Genomic DNA, 16,463 nt, shown 5'->3' with positions numbered 1-16,463 from the left:
TTAAAAATACAAAGTGGTTTTTTTTTTGTTTTTTTTTCTGTTAACGGGAGCTTTATGCTCGCCAGCCATTGGCCACGGTTTATGGCGCAATTTATGGACGCGCTGCTAATCGAACTAATTAATAACGATGTGCCATAAAAAAGCAACTATAATCATTGTGCGACAGCCAACAAAGATAGGGCACTGGCCAGCCACTGTTCAAAGATTAAAGATGGTTCAATTGGCAGCTAAAGCAAATATCGCACCACACACACGAGACCCAACAGACTGGTGAAGCTGTAAGCCGCCAGTGCGGCGACACCATCGTCCTGCGGCTGCTCGGGATTCTCCTTGTCAAGCTGCAGACACAGAAAACATGGTGGGTGAGCAAAATAGGATTAAATAATCAAAGCCAGAACAACTTACACTATCCTTGAGTATGGCCTGCAGCTCGCGACAGCGCTGTCTCTCCTTGTAGTTGCTGGTCGCCAGGCGGCACAGGGTGGTGTTCAGGCAGCTGTCATCGCAGCCGGCAGCCAGTTTTGGATCCGCTTCGGTCATCTTGTAGCGCCAGAACTTGCGCAGAATATCCGGCTGCTTGGCCATTTTCTCGAGCAGCTCGTCAATGCCAGCGGGACTTGTGTTCGCAGTAAACTGTTGTCCAAATTCGTACTCCTTGTGCCAAATGGGCGGCTCATCGGGCTTGAGATTTGCCTCGGTCAGATTGAGTATATAAGTGTGATGCTCCAGCACCTGCAATGTCTCCGGATGCAGCTCGTACACACGATAATTGGGATTCATGTAGGAGTAGCTCGTCAGGCTGCCACCATTCCAGGAGACGGCCACAGCCAGGCCCGTCTCCGTGTAGTGAACATTCATCTCATCCTTGTGCGTGTGCCCATTGAAGATGCCCGTTATGACCTTGCTGAAGCGAGCCACAATGCGATTGTATTCCCTGGACCAGTCCGTCCAGCAGTCGCCATCGCCCGAGGGTATATGTGTCAGCACATGCACATGTTCGCCGGCCTTTTCAGCAGCAAGCAGCGTGTCGTGGAACCACTGCAGCTGTTCCAGCACAATAGATCCGTTGTAGAAGACCCACCAGTTATACAGATAGCAGTCCATGCTGTTGAGCGCAACGATGCGATGTCCTGCTTTGGGCGAGTGCGTGTAGTAGCCACCACGGCGTACGGTTGCCTCAGCTTCTTTGGGCAACCACTTTTTCCATAGGCTCCAGACGTGCTCGTACAGCCAATCAACTCTCAGCGAGTCGGGTATCTCATCGTTGCCAAAACTGAGAAGAATACATGATAGGGAACTGAAAGCAAAGAGACGCTACTTACACATTCGCTGGATGCGGCTCATGGTTGCCCAGACAGGGATAGACTGGAATTTCGGGAAAATGACTTGTGATCAATGCATCGATCTCTGTTAGCATATCCATGTTGCCCTGCCTCGTGGTGGACCACACATTGTGTGGCGGCACGTCGCCCGTGTGATAGATCCAATCCAGTTTGTGATTCTCGCTAATGTGCTCGAAGGCATTCACAATCAGATGCCTGGGCGTGTCGCAATTGCGATAGTCACTCCAGTAGCCAGCGCCAGTTGAGGTGGCGTCAGCTGGCAGGGGATCCCGACAGCACATGGGTTCCGCACAGTCCGCCAAGCTGCCGCTCTTGTACTCCGGATCGTAGTGGATATCGGTTAGGTGGAGCACGTGATAATCATTTTCGCTGCGCTCGGGCAATGCAGAGTTCGATTCCGTGGGCATCTCGCCGACAATGGTCAAGTTTAGGCTGTACTCCGGCTGCTGCAGCTGGCATATTTTAATGGGCAGCATGCCGCAAATGCTCTGCGCCTCGGCAACTGTTTCATTGAAGATGTAATCGAGAATCGGCCAGTTGAGATCGAATAGTCCGGAGCATACCTCCGGCGTCTGAATGCTGAAGTAATCGCAAATGCTAAGCAATGTCTTCTTTGCATTCTCATCGCGATTTGGTCCAGTGAGCTCGCCATTGGGCCCCGTAAATGTGCGTCCAATCACATTGACTGTGGCGCGGCAGAGTGTGCACGCAAAATATTGATCGGCTGCACTCAAATCCACAAGTGACTCGGTAAAAATATCCTTCTGGCTGTGTGCCGTGCACAGCTCAGCGCCTAGTTGCTGCAATCTGGGTGATTCGAGGCCCGTTTTCAGGTACTTCACAAACTCTTGGCTAATCTCTTCCGCTACGCTGGCTGTGAATGAAAAGACGTGTGTAGTGAATCTTGATATACAGCTGCCGCACTTGAACTTGTCCATTTGATGCGATAAGCCGTTGTTATTGAAGACTGCGCACCTGAAATGGCAGCTGTGAGCCGCTCCTCGGTGGTAAAGCTATTCGGTACACCGGGTAGACTATGTGCCTGGCCGCTAGCCAGCAGAGAAGCCACGCCCAGCAGCAGAAGAGTCCGCTGGATATACATTGCGGTAGGGCGATATGGCATAGACTAAAGTTTGGGAATGCGAACAAATTGTATTTATAGGCAACATTCTTATCAAGCGCTAGGCTATCGAATCGCTTTAAATGTTATTTGCGTAGTATCATGATTGATACAATCAAACAAGAGATTTCTATAGTAATTGATAAGCAAGTGGCGTGGCTACACACAATTAGCTCTTACTACCACAAATAGTTAAGGAAATTACAGCCCTAATTGTCTCTCAATCGCATGTACTTCACAATATCTCAAACTTAATACTTGCTATACTTAATAAATTACTTAGCCAGGGCTAAGAGTTTGACAGCAACTTGACCACTTCAAATTCTGATTTGACATTAGTCAGACTGATTATCACTCTGAAAGACAATAACAAAGAATCTCTATCTTCGGCAATGTGGAAGATTTGACTCCCTCGTAAACAAATTATCTAAGGAGCCAGGCTAGTTCAAGCCCGGACTACCAATATATTTTATACTAAACCAAATCAATTAGTACTGCCAAACCTCAACTTTTGACCAATTGTTCCAAGAGCAGCTATTTGAAATAGTTGTCGCAATTTGGAAAACACTGTCCTATGCATATATTAGTATATTTTAAAAATGAGAAACTATATGCGTGTGGATTGACGTTAATATTCACGTGCAAAAATGATTGTGCGCGATATGATCTGACTTGGGCAATAAAATATCCATTAATATTAAAGTTTTTGTTATATATGACATGAGCAACAGTTTATGGCTTTATTGGCCAATTTTCGCTAATATGATGTTAAGCCTAATCAGTTAACCCATAGTTTTAGCCCGGACACAGGCCCCACATGTGCATTCTATGGCAGGCGATAGGAGATTAAAAAAACAATAGATTAACAAAGGCGTTTGGCACAAACAACGCTGAGTGTGTGCGTGTGCGTGTGTATATATGAATGTATTTTGGATTTTGCACTTAATCGTAATATTAAAAAAATAAAATGGAATGTGCGATTATATAACTTATCAATAGTATATTATAGATAAAAGTCTCTAGAAGCCAATTCTCACGGAGAGAACCAGAGCCAACAGCGAGCCAAGGCTCAAAACGCTAAGCGCAGCGGCTCCATCATCCTGGTCTTCAGGCTTGCTCTCCTCATTGTCCAGCTGTGGGGGTCATAAGTTCATTAAGCTGAATGGCTGATAATAGGGGGGAACAACTTACGGCTTCAAAGAGACGTGTCCTTAGCTCCTCACAGCGTTCCCGCTGGTTGTTCACCGTGACTGCAGCGCGGCAGAGCGAACTGGCCAGGCAATCGCGACCACAGCCTTCAGTCAATTTGGGCTCCGCCGAGGTCACCCTGAAGCGCCAATACTGGAAGACGAGTTGACATAAACATAAATATGCGGGCGTAATTGTTCCCACTCTGGCACTTACCTTGCGCATTAGATCTGGTTTGTCTGCGAATTCATCCAGCAATTTGTCAATGCCCGCAGGACTCAGATCCTCGGTGAATTCCTTGCTGAAGTCATACTCCAAAAACCAATTGGGCTGCTCGTCGGGCTTCTTGTTAGCTTCGTTCAAGTCGTAAATGTAGGTTTGATGGTTGGTTACGTCGTAGGTGTCCGGATTCACTGAGTATACCCTGTAATTGGGGTTCTTGTAGCTGTATGTGGTCAAGGCGCCACCATTCCAAGCAACAGCCGTGGCGTGACCCTCATCCGAATAGTGCACCGCCAGCTCATCCTTGTGCGAGTGACCGTTAAAGATGCCACTTATGGTCTTGTGGAAGCGGGTAATGCAGCGGTTATATTCCCTAGCCCACACCGACCAGCAGGTACCATCGCCCGAGGGTATGTGGGTCAGGACATGCACATACTCACCGGCAGCCTCGGCTGCCAGCAGTGTGTCGTGGAACCACTGCAGCTGTGGAATCTTGTCGTTGCCACTGTGGTACAGCCAGAAGTTGTCCGTATAGCAGTCATTGCCATTCAGTGCAATGATGCGGAAACCCTTTCTTGGCGAAACCGTGTAATAGCCACCCTTCAGAATGGTCTGCTTTGTCTCTGCTGGAAGCCATTTGGACCAGTCATTGTACAAGTGCTCATACAGCCACTTGGTATTAATCTCATCCGGCACTCCTTCGGGACTAAAGCTGTACGGAATTTGCTTAAGTTAAGAGGAAGATCTTGGGGAGTATTTGAAGACTACTTACAGATTGAGTGGATGAGGCTCATGATTACCAATGCAAGGATAAACTTTCACTTCTGGAAATACCTTGGTAAACTGATCGCTAACCTTGGTCAACACCTCAGTATTCTTCTTCACGGACGTTGCCCAGACCATGTGATCAACAACATCGCCAGTTTGATAGATGTATGTGCAGTCCACAGTTTTAGCTGCATGATCCAGCGCCGACTCAAATGCACGCCAGGGTAAATCGCAGTTACGATAATCGCCCCAGAAGCCTGCAGCATCGCTGGTGCCCTCCGTGGTGCTCTTCTCACGCTGGCAACACATTGGCTCAGCGCAGGTGGCGAGACTGCCCGGCTCGTATAGCGGATCGTGGTGTATGTCAGTGAACTGACATATTTTGAAGTCATTGTCGCTCTGATGTGGTGTGTCCGACTTGGAGCTGCTGAGCTCTTCAACCTTGTTGTCCACGGTGAGGGTCCAGTTGTAGGCTGGATTGGTACCCGTATTGCAGAAACTGACCTCCATGAAGAGCGAGCAGAAGCTTTGCGAATCCATTTCCGAGTTGCGCATTATGTATTCAAAAGTGGGAAGATTGAAGTCGATCAAGCCCTCGCACACCTCCGCTGTCTGCAGCTCCATGCGCTTGCACACATCCATCGCAATGTCCTTCATTATCGCTGCGCTGTTTTCGCCATTCAACTCGCCATCCTCCTCGCGTACGGCGCGGATGAACACGTTCATAACCGAGCGACATAGTGTGCAGACCACAAAGCTATCGCGCGCCTCCAGTTCGGGCAGATTTTTGGTAAATATGTCCTTTTTGGTATGCGCCTTGGCCAGCTGTTGTGTTAGCTTTTTAAATGCCGGTGTTTCGACTCCTGTTTTCCAAAAGGTCATGTACTCCTGCTCCAAACGCCCAGCCACATCATCGGCTATGGCTGACAGCACCTTATTGTCCAAGTCGAAGTCCACTGGCACTCCTGGCAGGTTAACCGCAGATGCGGCAATAACACTGCAAAACACCAAAAGCAAACACTTCATGGCATTTGCTGATCCACTAAAAAAGCTGCCGCACCTGGGGTCCAATTTATAGGTTTCGAAAGGCCGTTATCATTAGCTTGCGCTGCCCATTCACTGACTTTTTATCACTCTGAAGTGCTTGATAAGGATAGATCCATGCATAATCAGAAGTGAAGCTAATCACTTTGACTAACTATAGCTTCAGTATCTAAAAGCGATTTAGAGCTAATAAAATTAATCATTCAAATATTTTTATTTGGAATTCTTTATTGCTTTCCCAGTACCCGTGAACAACTAATAATAGATAAGAATTATTGAAATATATTGGCAAGTTTCGTGCTTCTTATTATAAGTAGATATAATTTTTCCAGCCATTTTTCGCCCGTGGACTCAGCGCCTAGAGAAATTTTTATTTACATATATATATAATATAAACTAATCTTATAGTTAAAACTAAATCATAAATGAATATCTGCAATCTGCTGGCAATAGTAAGAACTTAAAAGTAGATAGTATTAACACTTGATTTCTATTGAACGAACGCGTCGCTCTCAGAACCTATAAGAGCTAGAGACATGACATTTTGAGCGCGACCGCGCAGTAAATTTCCCCGATAAATTTCCCCGTTTACAAGCAGTCGATAAAGGGGATTTCGTGTTTCAGCGATTTTATAAAATTTCGCCCACAACAGTGGCAAGTTGGCAGGAAACGGTTATGTTCAAGTTTTTTGTTTACTGTCCAATCGGTTTAAAACTCACTTTCAATGATATTTGAGAGAATGTATTGTAAACGTGCCAATATATTTAAATATACTATGCTTCCGAAGGGAAACCTTTTTAAGTAGCAGTACGTTCAGTTTCGATAGTTGTTTTTGTGACTATCGCTTTTTTCTACTGTGTACTAAAAATACTCATTAAATAATCGGCAGTCGAAGCTTAATATATAATCAATTTAATATAAGCAATTATAAATGTGGTCACATAATTTTAAATATCTTTGCACAAGTGTGTCAAGCCAAACAATCTACTTCTATTAAAAAAAATGCATAGGCACCATAGAAAAGAATAGACACCAAGTTTATATTAAAAAATCTGCGCTTTAATACCGCTGTGTACTAAAAATACCAGACATGCCTTGGCAGTGTATGACTATGCGCACATATGGCAACCCTAGCTGAGGCAGCTGGCATCATAATTCTAAACAGCTGAGTTATTAGCCATTAAAAGACGAGAAGAAAAAGGGCAGAAAATATCTGCAAAAAGGCAAGGATTGTTGGAAAATTATAAGAAAAACGAACGAATTATACAAAATTCAATGTTTTTTTAAACGCTTCATTGCGCGTGTGTTGGTAATTTCGAGCGTGCATGAGAGGCGTGAGTAATTGTAAACGACGATAGCAAACACAGGAGCCAGTGACGCCATTTTCTGTGCAAATTAGCAGAAAAAAAATCAGAGCAGGTGGGGCGAAGCAGACGCAACGGCAACGCCGCGTGACCAATAGCAGAGCACAGAAGAGAACGGGAACACACACACAGGCATTCAATGAGTAGTCTAATCAACTTTCTCAATCCGAAACTTAAACCCTCTGTGGAATGCGACGCTGTCTGCGAGGATGGCTATACAGCTGCCAATCTCATAGCCGACGATGCGGAGCAGATGGAGCGAGGCTTTATGTGCTTTCAAGTCTGCAAGCCGCCCGTCGAGATTGTCTTTGATTTTCCCAAAGCTATCGATCTGAAGGTGATTAAACTATGGCCCAGCTCTGGTGCATTGCGTTCCACTGGCTTCGAGGTACATGGCAAGTACGACGGCATTTGGGAGCGCGTTGCCTACGTGCGTGACCTTCCCAAGGGTATGGACTCTGTTACCTTTTGCTATCAAAGCGATTATAACTCGCGCAGCAGTGCCGCAGCCGCACAGCAGCAGAGCGAGAAAGTGTTCTTCTTCAAGACGGCCCACAAGATACTGGGCACAACGAACAGCGTGAAGATTGTCATTCGTGCCACCGAGCGCTGTCCTCCCGTATTGCGCAAGATACAAATGTGGGGTCTACCCGCTCGCAGCCTGGATAAAGCTGATCGTGAGCTAATGAAAACCATATGGAGCGAGGTAAGCGATCCTTATGGACTCAGGGACCAAGCACAGCAGCAGCAGGCAGGCCAGCGTTCGCCTTCGCGTCACATTCCCGAACTGCGCGAACAATCGATGCTGGAGATACCAGAGGAGTTTCTCGACTCAATCACCTGGGAGTTAATGGTGCGTAGCTTAAGCCTTTGCGCGTCCTCCTTTAAGATTCCCCCTCTTTCTCTTCGCCTCATTTTCTTGTAGATATTTCCCACGGTGCTGCCATCCGGCAAGGTTGTCGACCAATCTACTATAGATAAGCACTCGGAGGAGGAGGCCAAATGGGGTCGCCTGCCTTCCGATCCGTTTACGGGACTTGAATATACCTCACAACGCAAAGCAATACTAAACCTGGCGCTCAAGGCGCGCATCGAAAAGTTTCTAATGGAGCACTCGGAGCACTTTAAATCAGTGCCGCGTTTACTGGGCAGCTCGCGAATGCGTCGTCGCCACGCATCTCAGATTGCCAGCCACATGTGCCTGCCGGGCAGCATGGCAGTCGGCACCTATTCCTCACTAAGCAGCGGCTACAAGCACCAGCAGCAGCGCAAGACCAAGTCAACCGTCACTGCCACGGCCACATCGGCATTCTCAGGTTCCCTTTCGCCGACCTCGCCGCCAGCTGCTAAGCGGCCGCGACACAGCTACTCAACGTATACAGTTAGCTCTACTGTTACCGCTGCTAGCAGCGCCAATCAAACGCCGACAACGTCAGCCGCAGCGGGCCCAACGTCTTCCATTGACCAGGCGCTACAGCAGACTCTGCAGAAGATCACCCGCTACACCCAAGTGAGCACGGCTCTGCAGCAGCCACCCAGCTGCATTAACTGCCGCAGTGGACAGTTTGCCTACGAGATACGCACTTGTCGTCATCTGGTCTGCCGCGAGTGCCTCGTCATGCTGTCGACGGCCCAGCAGTGCGTCTGCAAAGTCACTTTTCGCGGCGTTGACGTGGAGCGCTATCACAAGCTACCGTAGTCGTGCCTGCCCATACAAAATAGTCGTATTCTAGTGCTTCAATATACTTAGGTTCGTTTGTAAGAATTTTTGTTGCCAATCTTCAATTTTCGGATAGCAGCGGAGCAGAGCGGAACGTCGTATATGGCGTCCTGTTTCTCTTCTCTTTTTTTTAATTTGTGTATTCTCATTTATGATTATTAAGTTCGTAAGCTCGTACACATAGTTCATAGAATAATTTCTAATCATATCAGCGTCGATTTTAGCAAGTGCTGAGATTTTTATTCGAAGCCAAAATACACTTGGAATGGTGGAATCAATACTTATTCCCCAATTATCAGTATCAGGTCACATTTAGTCGGCATTGCGATTAAACTTACATATAGTACATGTATAATCATAGGGCAGATAAAGAGCGCATAATTTTTGTAGACTTTATACAACCCCCAATTGGAAGGACGAGATGAAGCGCGAAGTTTATATATTCATAACATAAATAAAATTAAAAAAAAAAAAGATTGTTTTTATTTGGTAAGTGTAACATTTTGCAAAACACTTCAATGGGAAAGTGACTATTGTTTATTATCCAAGGCCTAAAACGCTTTCATACAAACCTGTAAAAGGGACATTGGAATTTCATCACGATATGCGTTAATTTATACATGTGTGTGTGTGTGTGTATGCGTCATACTGCTGTATTATTTGTTTGTCTGGCAACGCCTGCAAATGAAACAACTGTAAATATTGGCGAGGCTTTCTTTAGACAAATTGAATGTTCCTGGATGGCTGAGACGCCTGATGTAACGCCACGGCCGAGGCGTCGTTTGGGATTAAGATTGCACAAAAGAGCTGACACAACGCCTGGCATACGTTTACAACAAACTCTGAGGACAGCAACGCTGCCATCAGAAGACGAGAAAAATGAAGATTCTGTTGATGCTGTCGAAACTCCACGCGCATTGCCGGTGAAATTAAAGGCGAACTCGACAATCTGCCGACGTCCTGGCTTAACACGCAAGCGCAAGGACCTAACTAAGAAAAGATTGGAGTTTGCCATTGCTGACACCATCGAGCTCGTGCCTAAGAAGCCCGACCCGAAGCCCTCTGAGGAAACTGCAAACTCACATCTTGACAATTGGCGACAACGTCAAATACTTGAGCTCGAGGCAGACATAGAGACTTGGAAACATGGTTTTGCTGCGGCTATGGATGATTTGCAGGCGTTGGTTGTGCCACGAGTTGCTAAGAAAACGCTGCTTACACAACTGGGTATACCTCTAGAAATGCTCAAGTACCTGGATGAAGACTGATAAACGTACAATACACACATGTATTCTTACTGCTAATTGTAAGATGTATTTCGCTGCGTTCAAAAAGAAACGGCAAACCAAACAAAATGTAAATCATGTGTCTAATATTTATGTGGCCGCACAGGCTTCTCCGGGTCGAATAGCTTGGGATCATGCAGGAAGTCCAAGTCCTTGTGGTATCCAGGCATCATTAGACAGTGCTGGGCGCGTAATATGGCCTTCTCGACATCCTCCTGTTTTCGCTTGCATAACCCGGTTATGTGGCGGCCGTAAATGCGACCCGTATAGGGTGACTGGAACTGTGACAGTAGCTTCACGTTCTTGTAGTGCGGTGTTACGTTGTGCTTGCACAATATGCACAGCTGACGATCCTTTTCATAGGGATTTGCTATGTCAATCGGTTCGTCCGGGTTTGGTGCCGTCGACGTTTGTTCCTCCTCATTCAAGGCAGCAGCATTGGCATACAAACGTGGGCGCATGCTTCGAGTGCCCGTCAAATTGGCCACAGTGACTAATGGGAAAACATTTAGTTAACTTGTTTTTTTTTCAATTTATTTGTATTTCAGTCACCATTTCTAGCAAGTATCCTTGTTAATTTAAACATTTTTAATATTTTTGGTTTGAGCTGCTGCTAGGGCTGCATGCAAGAAAATGTTGCTCTGCTGTTTGCCTCTGAAATGGAAGCCCTGGTAAATTCGATACAATAGTCTGGCAACGCTACCCAGTTGTTTGTGGTTTAAAGTTCTTTTATTTTTAAATTTTATTCCTTTTAATAATAGCACATTCAAATAGTTTTGTTATCAAAAAAATGTTTCTATTTAATTTCTGCATTTTAATACCATTCCATCTCGGGCATTACATCTGAAGAATATGTCAACTTTCGCGGCTTAGCCTGGATTATATCATCCACAAGAATGGCATTTCCGGAGGAAGTTGTGGCCATCGTCCCATCCGTAGTTATCTCAACGCCGGCATCTGCGTCGGTGGTGCTTTCAAAAGCAATAGTGCTGGTCGGAATAAATGGTATTTCAGTTGTATTTTCTAATAGTGTTGTTCGGGTTGTGGATATAGGTATTTGTGTGGTTGCCTCTGCCGTTTCGGTTGTAATTTCCGGCTCAGATGATGAAGTTAATGTTGATTGGGTTGTCGTATCTGCCTCGTCTGTTGTAGTGTCCGGTTCCGAAGATGTTGTTAGTGTTGATTGGGCTACGTTTATAAAAAGTTGAGTTGTCGTATCTGTTGTAGTCTCGGCTGGAGATGATGTTGTTAATGGTGATTGGGTTGTAGTTACAAGAAGTTGGGTTATCGTATCTGCCTCGTCTGTTGTGGTGTCCGGCTCCGACGAGGTTGTTGTAGCTCCCGATTCCGTTGTGGCTTCTTGTTGAAAAGACGTTGTTGGCAGCAAACAGTTGATATTAGTGGTGTCTTCAACGGATGATGGTGTTTCGATGTTGAATATAGAAAGTTGTGTTGTCGTATCGCCCACATCGGTTGACGTCTCTGGCGGGGTTGATTTGGAAACTGCAGCAAAGTTGATTCCGGTGGTGACATCTAGAGGCGTTGCAGGAGCTTCGCTTGTGTAGCTTGCCTCGTTATGCGGCTGGAAGGTCGAATCTCTCAGCTCGGTCGTGGTTTCAGGCTCAGGCGATGCTGTAGTAGTTGAAATGGCCACATCAATCATTGAACTTGTTTCGATTGTAGAACTTAAATATTGCTGTTCGCTGCTCTCGACTTTAGCAGCGTAATATGAGGTGCTAGTTTCAATGCCTGGCGTTTTCCCAATTATAGACAGCAATAAGGTGGACATTTCGGGCATCTCTGTGGTGCTCGTCGAGGTTTCAGTTGTAGATTCAAAAGTACTTGTTTCAACAATTCCCGTTTCACTAGTCTGTTCGATCTGATCGCCTTTTGTGCGCGATCTCTGAGTTGTGATCTCTGGCAGTGCCGTGGTGCTGATATGGATCGTTGTTGATGTTAAAGGAGTTTCCACTGTGGTTGTCTTGTTTGAAGGCTTGTAAGGCACATATTTCTTCACATTATAAGGTTTGTGAATGCTGGCGTAATACTTGGACAATATAAACCAGTCTTCGCGACTGCCAATTTTGTTCGGCAAAGTAATTGAGTTTTCAACAGTTAAAACTTTACAAAAAATAATGGTAGTTGAATATAAAACTGACAACAAAACTAGCCACACATTCATTTTGATGTGCTTGTGCGTAAGTAACTCAGTTGACTATTTAGCCTAACAAGTTGTCGCATAATTGAAATCTCTGGTTACCTACCTGAGCTATCCTGCAAAACTATTTGTTACCTGTCTTAATTGCTGCTGAGGGATGGCCAAGGTAATTATGGTGCAGACGGCTGCAAAAAAATAACAGACAAGTGGCCATTTAAATTTTGGTTTCGCGCCAGGGCTACCTCACATGTACATTGAGTGCAGTTGGCAGCACTACTAATTGCCGCCATTCGTTTGCTTTGGTCACACTGTTGCCGGTCAGCTGTGTGATTAGTTTCAAAGAAGAAGAGTGGCGTGCGTCGTATTCCGCGTTTTCTTGTTGAGCATATTTTTAATTTGATAATTAAGAAGTATTAGGTGTTGTAAATTGAAGAAAAACTAAATTAGCGACAATAACAACGGTTTTATAGTCGAGGTAAGTAACTGTTTTGTCCAGTAAAGCTGTTTTAGCTATGCCGGCTGTACCACGAAAACGTTTAGCAATTGGGGACATACATACATACATACATACATATACATACATAAGGGTGATCCATGTTTCCATTAGGAAAAAAATGTATTTCCATTATTAAGGATATATATGTGTGCTTGTATATATTGCAGAATGGATTCCGATTTGTATGATGAGTTTGGCAACTATATAGGGCCCGATTTGGACAGCGATGAGGATGATGACCAGAGCATTTACGGTCAGCCCGATGTGCACGATGATCAAGATGTAAGTTCTTCAATTTGAAAACTATTCCAATGCTAATATGCTACTTTTTGCAGGAGGATGCCATGGATGAGGACGAAGCGGAGCCACAAGATGATGAAGACAAAGAAGTGACGGCTGTTGTGCTGCATGAGGACAAACGTTATTATCCATCGGCCGTTGAGGTGTATGGGCCGGATGTGGAGACAATTGTGCAGGAGGAGGATGCACAACCATTGGACAAGCCGCTTATTGAGCCCGTGAAAAAGCTAAAGTTTCAGATCAAAGAACAAGATCTGCCCGAAACTACCTATGATATGGAATTCATGGCTGATCTGATGGACACTCCACCATTGATTCGCAATGTGGCGCTAATTGGTCACTTGCACCACGGCAAGACCACATTTGTGGATTGTCTAATCCGTCAAACGCATCCTCAGTTTGAGAATATGGAGGAACGATCACTGCGGTACACAGATACGCTCTTCACAGAGCAGGAGCGTGGTTGCAGCATTAAAGCCACTCCGGTTACGCTTGTTCTGCAGGACGTCAAGCAAAAGAGCTACTTGCTAAACATATTCGACACGCCCGGTCATGTTAATTTCTCAGATGAGGCAACCGCCGCCATGCGCATGAGTGACGGCGTGGTGCTATTTATTGATGCATCCGAGGGAGTGATGTTAAACACCGAACGCCTGCTTAAGCATGCTGTGCAGGAGCGACTGGCCATCACTGTGTGCATCAACAAGGTGCGTACTCTGCTTGATCTATGAAAGTATAATTACTTAGTACTTATATTCTATTCTTATATCAGATCGATCGCTTAATCCTGGAGCTCAAATTGCCGCCACAGGACGCGTACTTTAAGCTTAAGCACATTGTCGAGGAAGTCAACAGCTTGTTGAGGTTTGTGGGCAAATGCATTTATATAAAGAATCTTTCTTAAATGCTACTCTGTTTATATTGCAGCACCTATGGCAGCGCGGATGATAATTTGATGGTATCCCCCGTACTGGGTAACGTTTGCTTTGCAAGCTCCTTGTATGGGTTTTGCTTCACCTTAAAGTCCTTTGCAAAACTCTATGCAGACACGTATGAGGGCGTCAACTACAATGAGTTTGCTAAGCGCCTCTGGGGTGATATGTATTTCCATAGCAAGTCGTAAGTATGGATTAAAAAGCTACCAAAATGTTCCTAAATGAACACTTTATATCGTAACAGGCGCAAATTTACTAAGAAACCACCGCATAGCTCTGCTCAGCGCAGTTTTGTGGAGTTCATACTGGAGCCTATGTATAAATTGATTGCTCAAGTTGTGGGGGATGTAGACACCACGTTGGCCGACACCTTGTCGGAGCTGCATGTGCGAGTATCCAAAGATGAGATGAAGTCCAATATACGGCCATTGTTGCGCGTGGTTTGCAATCGTTTTATGGGCGATTGCAGCGGTTTTGTGGATATGTGCGTGGAGCACATTAAGTCACCGCTGGAGAATGCCAAGCGTAAAGTGGATCACATTTACACGGGCCCCAAGGAGGGCGATATTTACCGTGACATGATTACGTGCAATCAGTACGGCACGCTGATGGTGCACAGCTCTAAGATGTACCCCAACGACGACTGCACCTTCTTTCAGGTGCTGGCACGAATTGTGTCCGGCACACTGCATGCCGGGCAGGAGGTGCGTGTGCTAGGCGAGAACTACACACTGCAGGACGAGGAAGATTCGCGCATTCTCCAAGTAGGCAGGCTCTGGGTCTATGAAGCTCGCTACAAAGTTGAATTGAATCGTGTGCCCTCAGGCAATTGGGTGCTCATCGAGGGCATTGATCAGTGCATTGTGAAAACATCCAGCATCGTGGACATTCATGTTCCCGAGGATCTCTATATATTCCGGCCGCTCAAGTTTAACACTCAAAGCATTATTAAGATTGCTGTGGAGCCGGTGAATCCTTCAGAGCTGCCAAAAATGTTGGACGGTCTGCGTAAGGTAAACAAATCTTATCCTCTGCTTTCCACCCGCGTTGAGGAGTCGGGTGAGCACGTTATCCTAGGCACGGGCGAGCTCTACCTAGACTGTGTCATGCATGATCTACGCAAGATGTACTCGGAGATTGACATCAAGGTGGCCGATCCAGTGGTGGCATTTTGTGAGACCGTTGTGGAGACCAGTTCCTTGAAGTGTTTCGCGGAAACGCCAAACAAAAAGAATAAGATTACCATGATATCGGAGCCGCTGGAGAAGGGGCTGGCCGAGGACATCGAGAACGAGACTGTCTGCATTAATTGGAATAAGAAGCGCATTGGCGAATTCTTTCAAGTTAACTACGATTGGGATTTGCTGGCCGCACGTTCCATTTGGGCATTCGGTCCGGATAGTACTGGACCTAACATCCTGGTGGATGATACTTTGCCTTCAGAGGTGGACAAAAATCTACTGACTGCGGTTAAGGATTCAATCGTGCAAGGTTTTCAGTGGGGCACGCGCGAGGGACCGCTCTGCGAGGAGCCCATACGTAATGTCAAGTTTAAAATTCTAGATGCGGTCATAGCCAATGAGGCACTGCATCGTGGTGGCGGCCAAATCATTCCCACAGCACGTCGTGTCGCCTACTCGGCTTTCCTCATGGCCACGCCCCGTCTGATGGAGCCCTATCTATTTGTCGAGGTGCAGGCACCCGCGGATTGTGTATCTGCCGTATACACTGTGCTCGCGCGGCGCAGGTAAGTCATTCGAAATTATGACATCTTTTTTGATGTACACTCATTTTCTATGTGTTTGCAGAGGTCACGTTACGCAGGATGCGCCTGTTTCTGGCTCGCCCATTTATACAATCAAAGCCTTTATACCCGCCATCGATTCGTTTGGGTTTGAAACAGATCTGCGGACTCACACCCAAGGTCAGGCATTCTGTCTGTCTGTTTTCCATCATTGGCAAATCGTACCAGGCGATCCCTTGGACAAGAGCATTGTCATACGGCCGCTGGAGCCACAGCAAGCCTCTCACTTGGCTCGTGAGTTTATGATCAAGACACGTCGGCGCAAGGGTCTCTCCGAGGACGTGTCTATAAACAAGTTCTTCGACGATCCCATGTTGTTGGAGCTGGCACGACAGGATGTTCTGCTCAACTATCCACTATAGTGTTAGTCTAATGACCCAATAAAATCCTGCATGGTGGACACAATTTTCAAACGGATATGTAATTCGTGGAATGTAAGGTCAAGGATAGGATCAAAATATATATAGGAAATACACACAGGAAGGGACAGAATGTATGCGTTTGGATCGAAGGATCCTTAGTGAATACCACGAGGGAGAAAGATAAAGTAACCAGATTCTAAAAAGCTTTTTGTCAAAATAGGATAGGAGGATAATAATAGTTGGTGAGTTTAATCAATCTTTCACAAACATTTTTATCATATACGCATTGCATAAAAGCTACAGGATGTAGCTATATCTGTAACATTCACAAAATAGTTGAGAGCAGGTCGAAA

General features: G+C 45.8%; 7 protein-coding genes across 7 annotated transcripts; 3 read left to right on the top strand and 4 right to left on the bottom strand.

Moving 5' to 3' along the window:
* Positions 1-86: 86 nt before the first annotated feature.
* On the bottom strand, positions 87-2,445 carry LOC115759634 (sphingomyelin phosphodiesterase). Its single transcript, XM_030700623.1, has 4 exons — positions 2,319-2,445; positions 1,323-2,217; positions 406-1,273; positions 87-338 (listed from the first exon to the last, which is right to left on the bottom strand). The coding sequence occupies exons 1-4, from the start codon at positions 2,443-2,445 to the stop codon at positions 228-230; spliced, it is 2,001 nt and encodes a 666-aa protein (XP_030556483.1). The 3' UTR covers positions 87-227.
* Positions 2,446-3,382: 937 nt separating this feature from the next.
* LOC115759633 (sphingomyelin phosphodiesterase) lies at positions 3,383-5,667 on the bottom strand. The gene is made up of 4 exons (XM_030700622.1): positions 4,646-5,667; positions 3,868-4,585; positions 3,655-3,804; positions 3,383-3,596 (listed from the first exon to the last, which is right to left on the bottom strand). Exons 1-4 carry the CDS (start codon positions 5,665-5,667, stop codon positions 3,483-3,485), a joined length of 2,004 nt encoding a protein of 667 aa, XP_030556482.1. The 3' UTR covers positions 3,383-3,482.
* A 1,192-nt stretch (positions 5,668-6,859) lies between these two features.
* Positions 6,860-8,758, top strand: LOC115759422 (RING finger protein 37). The gene is made up of 2 exons (XM_030700319.1): positions 6,860-7,902; positions 7,975-8,758. Exons 1-2 carry the CDS (start codon positions 7,189-7,191, stop codon positions 8,746-8,748), a joined length of 1,488 nt encoding a protein of 495 aa, XP_030556179.1. The 5' UTR covers positions 6,860-7,188; the 3' UTR covers positions 8,749-8,758.
* Positions 8,759-9,366: 608 nt separating this feature from the next.
* Positions 9,367-10,111, top strand: LOC115759423. The gene has a single exon (XM_030700320.1). It carries the CDS (start codon positions 9,390-9,392, stop codon positions 10,035-10,037), a length of 648 nt encoding a protein of 215 aa, XP_030556180.1. The 5' UTR covers positions 9,367-9,389; the 3' UTR covers positions 10,038-10,111.
* On the bottom strand, positions 10,064-10,685 carry LOC115759424 (28S ribosomal protein S18c, mitochondrial). The gene is made up of 2 exons (XM_030700321.1): positions 10,608-10,685; positions 10,064-10,548 (listed from the first exon to the last, which is right to left on the bottom strand). Exons 1-2 carry the CDS (start codon positions 10,639-10,641, stop codon positions 10,139-10,141), a joined length of 444 nt encoding a protein of 147 aa, XP_030556181.1. The 5' UTR covers positions 10,642-10,685; the 3' UTR covers positions 10,064-10,138.
* Positions 10,686-10,869: 184 nt separating this feature from the next.
* Positions 10,870-12,237, bottom strand: LOC115759632 (integumentary mucin C.1). The gene is made up of 2 exons (XM_030700621.1): positions 12,215-12,237; positions 10,870-12,130 (listed from the first exon to the last, which is right to left on the bottom strand). The coding sequence occupies exons 1-2, from the start codon at positions 12,235-12,237 to the stop codon at positions 10,870-10,872; spliced, it is 1,284 nt and encodes a 427-aa protein (XP_030556481.1).
* Positions 12,238-12,577: 340 nt separating this feature from the next.
* On the top strand, positions 12,578-16,146 carry LOC115759421 (116 kDa U5 small nuclear ribonucleoprotein component). Its single transcript, XM_030700318.1, has 7 exons — positions 12,578-12,688; positions 12,877-12,991; positions 13,045-13,716; positions 13,782-13,873; positions 13,937-14,128; positions 14,189-15,691; positions 15,753-16,146. The coding sequence occupies exons 2-7, from the start codon at positions 12,878-12,880 to the stop codon at positions 16,108-16,110; spliced, it is 2,931 nt and encodes a 976-aa protein (XP_030556178.1). The 5' UTR covers positions 12,578-12,688; position 12,877; the 3' UTR covers positions 16,111-16,146.
* The last annotated feature ends 317 nt before the right edge of the window (positions 16,147-16,463 follow it).

Source organism: Drosophila novamexicana, unplaced genomic scaffold (genome assembly GCF_003285875.2).
Source record: "Drosophila novamexicana strain 15010-1031.04,08,12 unplaced genomic scaffold, DnovRS2.1 tig00000308-arrow-arrow-pilon, whole genome shotgun sequence".
Taxonomy (NCBI): domain Eukaryota; kingdom Metazoa; phylum Arthropoda; class Insecta; order Diptera; family Drosophilidae; genus Drosophila; species Drosophila novamexicana.
Note: the sequence above shows the minus strand (reverse complement) of the source record. Positions and strands in the feature narration are given on the sequence as shown.

Excerpts from the sequence above, each read along its gene's own strand:
- LOC115759634 (XM_030700623.1), bottom strand. The coding sequence starts at position 2,445 with ATGTATATCCAGCGGACTCTTCTGCTGCTGGGCGTGGCTTCTCTGCTG. Across the intron at positions 1,274-1,322 it reads GAGCCGCATCCAGCGAATGT|TTTTGGCAACGATGAGATAC; the intron begins GTAAGTAGCGTC and ends TATTCTTCTCAG. Across the intron at positions 339-405 it reads AGGCCATACTCAAGGATAGT|CTTGACAAGGAGAATCCCGA; the intron begins GTAAGTTGTTCT and ends CTGTGTCTGCAG.
- LOC115759633 (XM_030700622.1), bottom strand. The coding sequence starts at position 5,667 with ATGAAGTGTTTGCTTTTGGTGTTTTGCAGTGTTATTGCCGCATCTGCG. Across the intron at positions 3,805-3,867 it reads AACCAGATCTAATGCGCAAG|TATTGGCGCTTCAGGGTGAC; the intron begins GTAAGTGCCAGA and ends CTCGTCTTCCAG. Across the intron at positions 3,597-3,654 it reads GGACACGTCTCTTTGAAGCC|CTGGACAATGAGGAGAGCAA; the intron begins GTAAGTTGTTCC and ends TGACCCCCACAG.
- LOC115759422 (XM_030700319.1), top strand. The coding sequence starts at position 7,189 with ATGAGTAGTCTAATCAACTTTCTCAATCCGAAACTTAAACCCTCTGTG. Across the intron at positions 7,903-7,974 it reads CAATCACCTGGGAGTTAATG|ATATTTCCCACGGTGCTGCC; the intron begins GTGCGTAGCTTA and ends ATTTTCTTGTAG.
- LOC115759423 (XM_030700320.1), top strand. The coding sequence starts at position 9,390 with ATGTGTGTGTGTGTGTGTATGCGTCATACTGCTGTATTATTTGTTTGT.
- LOC115759424 (XM_030700321.1), bottom strand. The coding sequence starts at position 10,641 with ATGTTTAAATTAACAAGGATACTTGCTAGAAATG. Across the intron at positions 10,549-10,607 it reads AAGGATACTTGCTAGAAATG|TCACTGTGGCCAATTTGACG; the intron begins GTGACTGAAATA and ends TTTTCCCATTAG.
- LOC115759632 (XM_030700621.1), bottom strand. The coding sequence starts at position 12,237 with ATGAATGTGTGGCTAGTTTTGTT. Across the intron at positions 12,131-12,214 it reads AATGTGTGGCTAGTTTTGTT|TCGCGAAGACTGGTTTATAT; the intron begins GTCAGTTTTATA and ends CAAAATTGGCAG.
- LOC115759421 (XM_030700318.1), top strand. The coding sequence starts at position 12,878 with ATGGATTCCGATTTGTATGATGAGTTTGGCAACTATATAGGGCCCGAT. Across the intron at positions 12,992-13,044 it reads ATGTGCACGATGATCAAGAT|GAGGATGCCATGGATGAGGA; the intron begins GTAAGTTCTTCA and ends TACTTTTTGCAG. Across the intron at positions 13,874-13,936 it reads GAAGTCAACAGCTTGTTGAG|CACCTATGGCAGCGCGGATG; the intron begins GTTTGTGGGCAA and ends TTTATATTGCAG.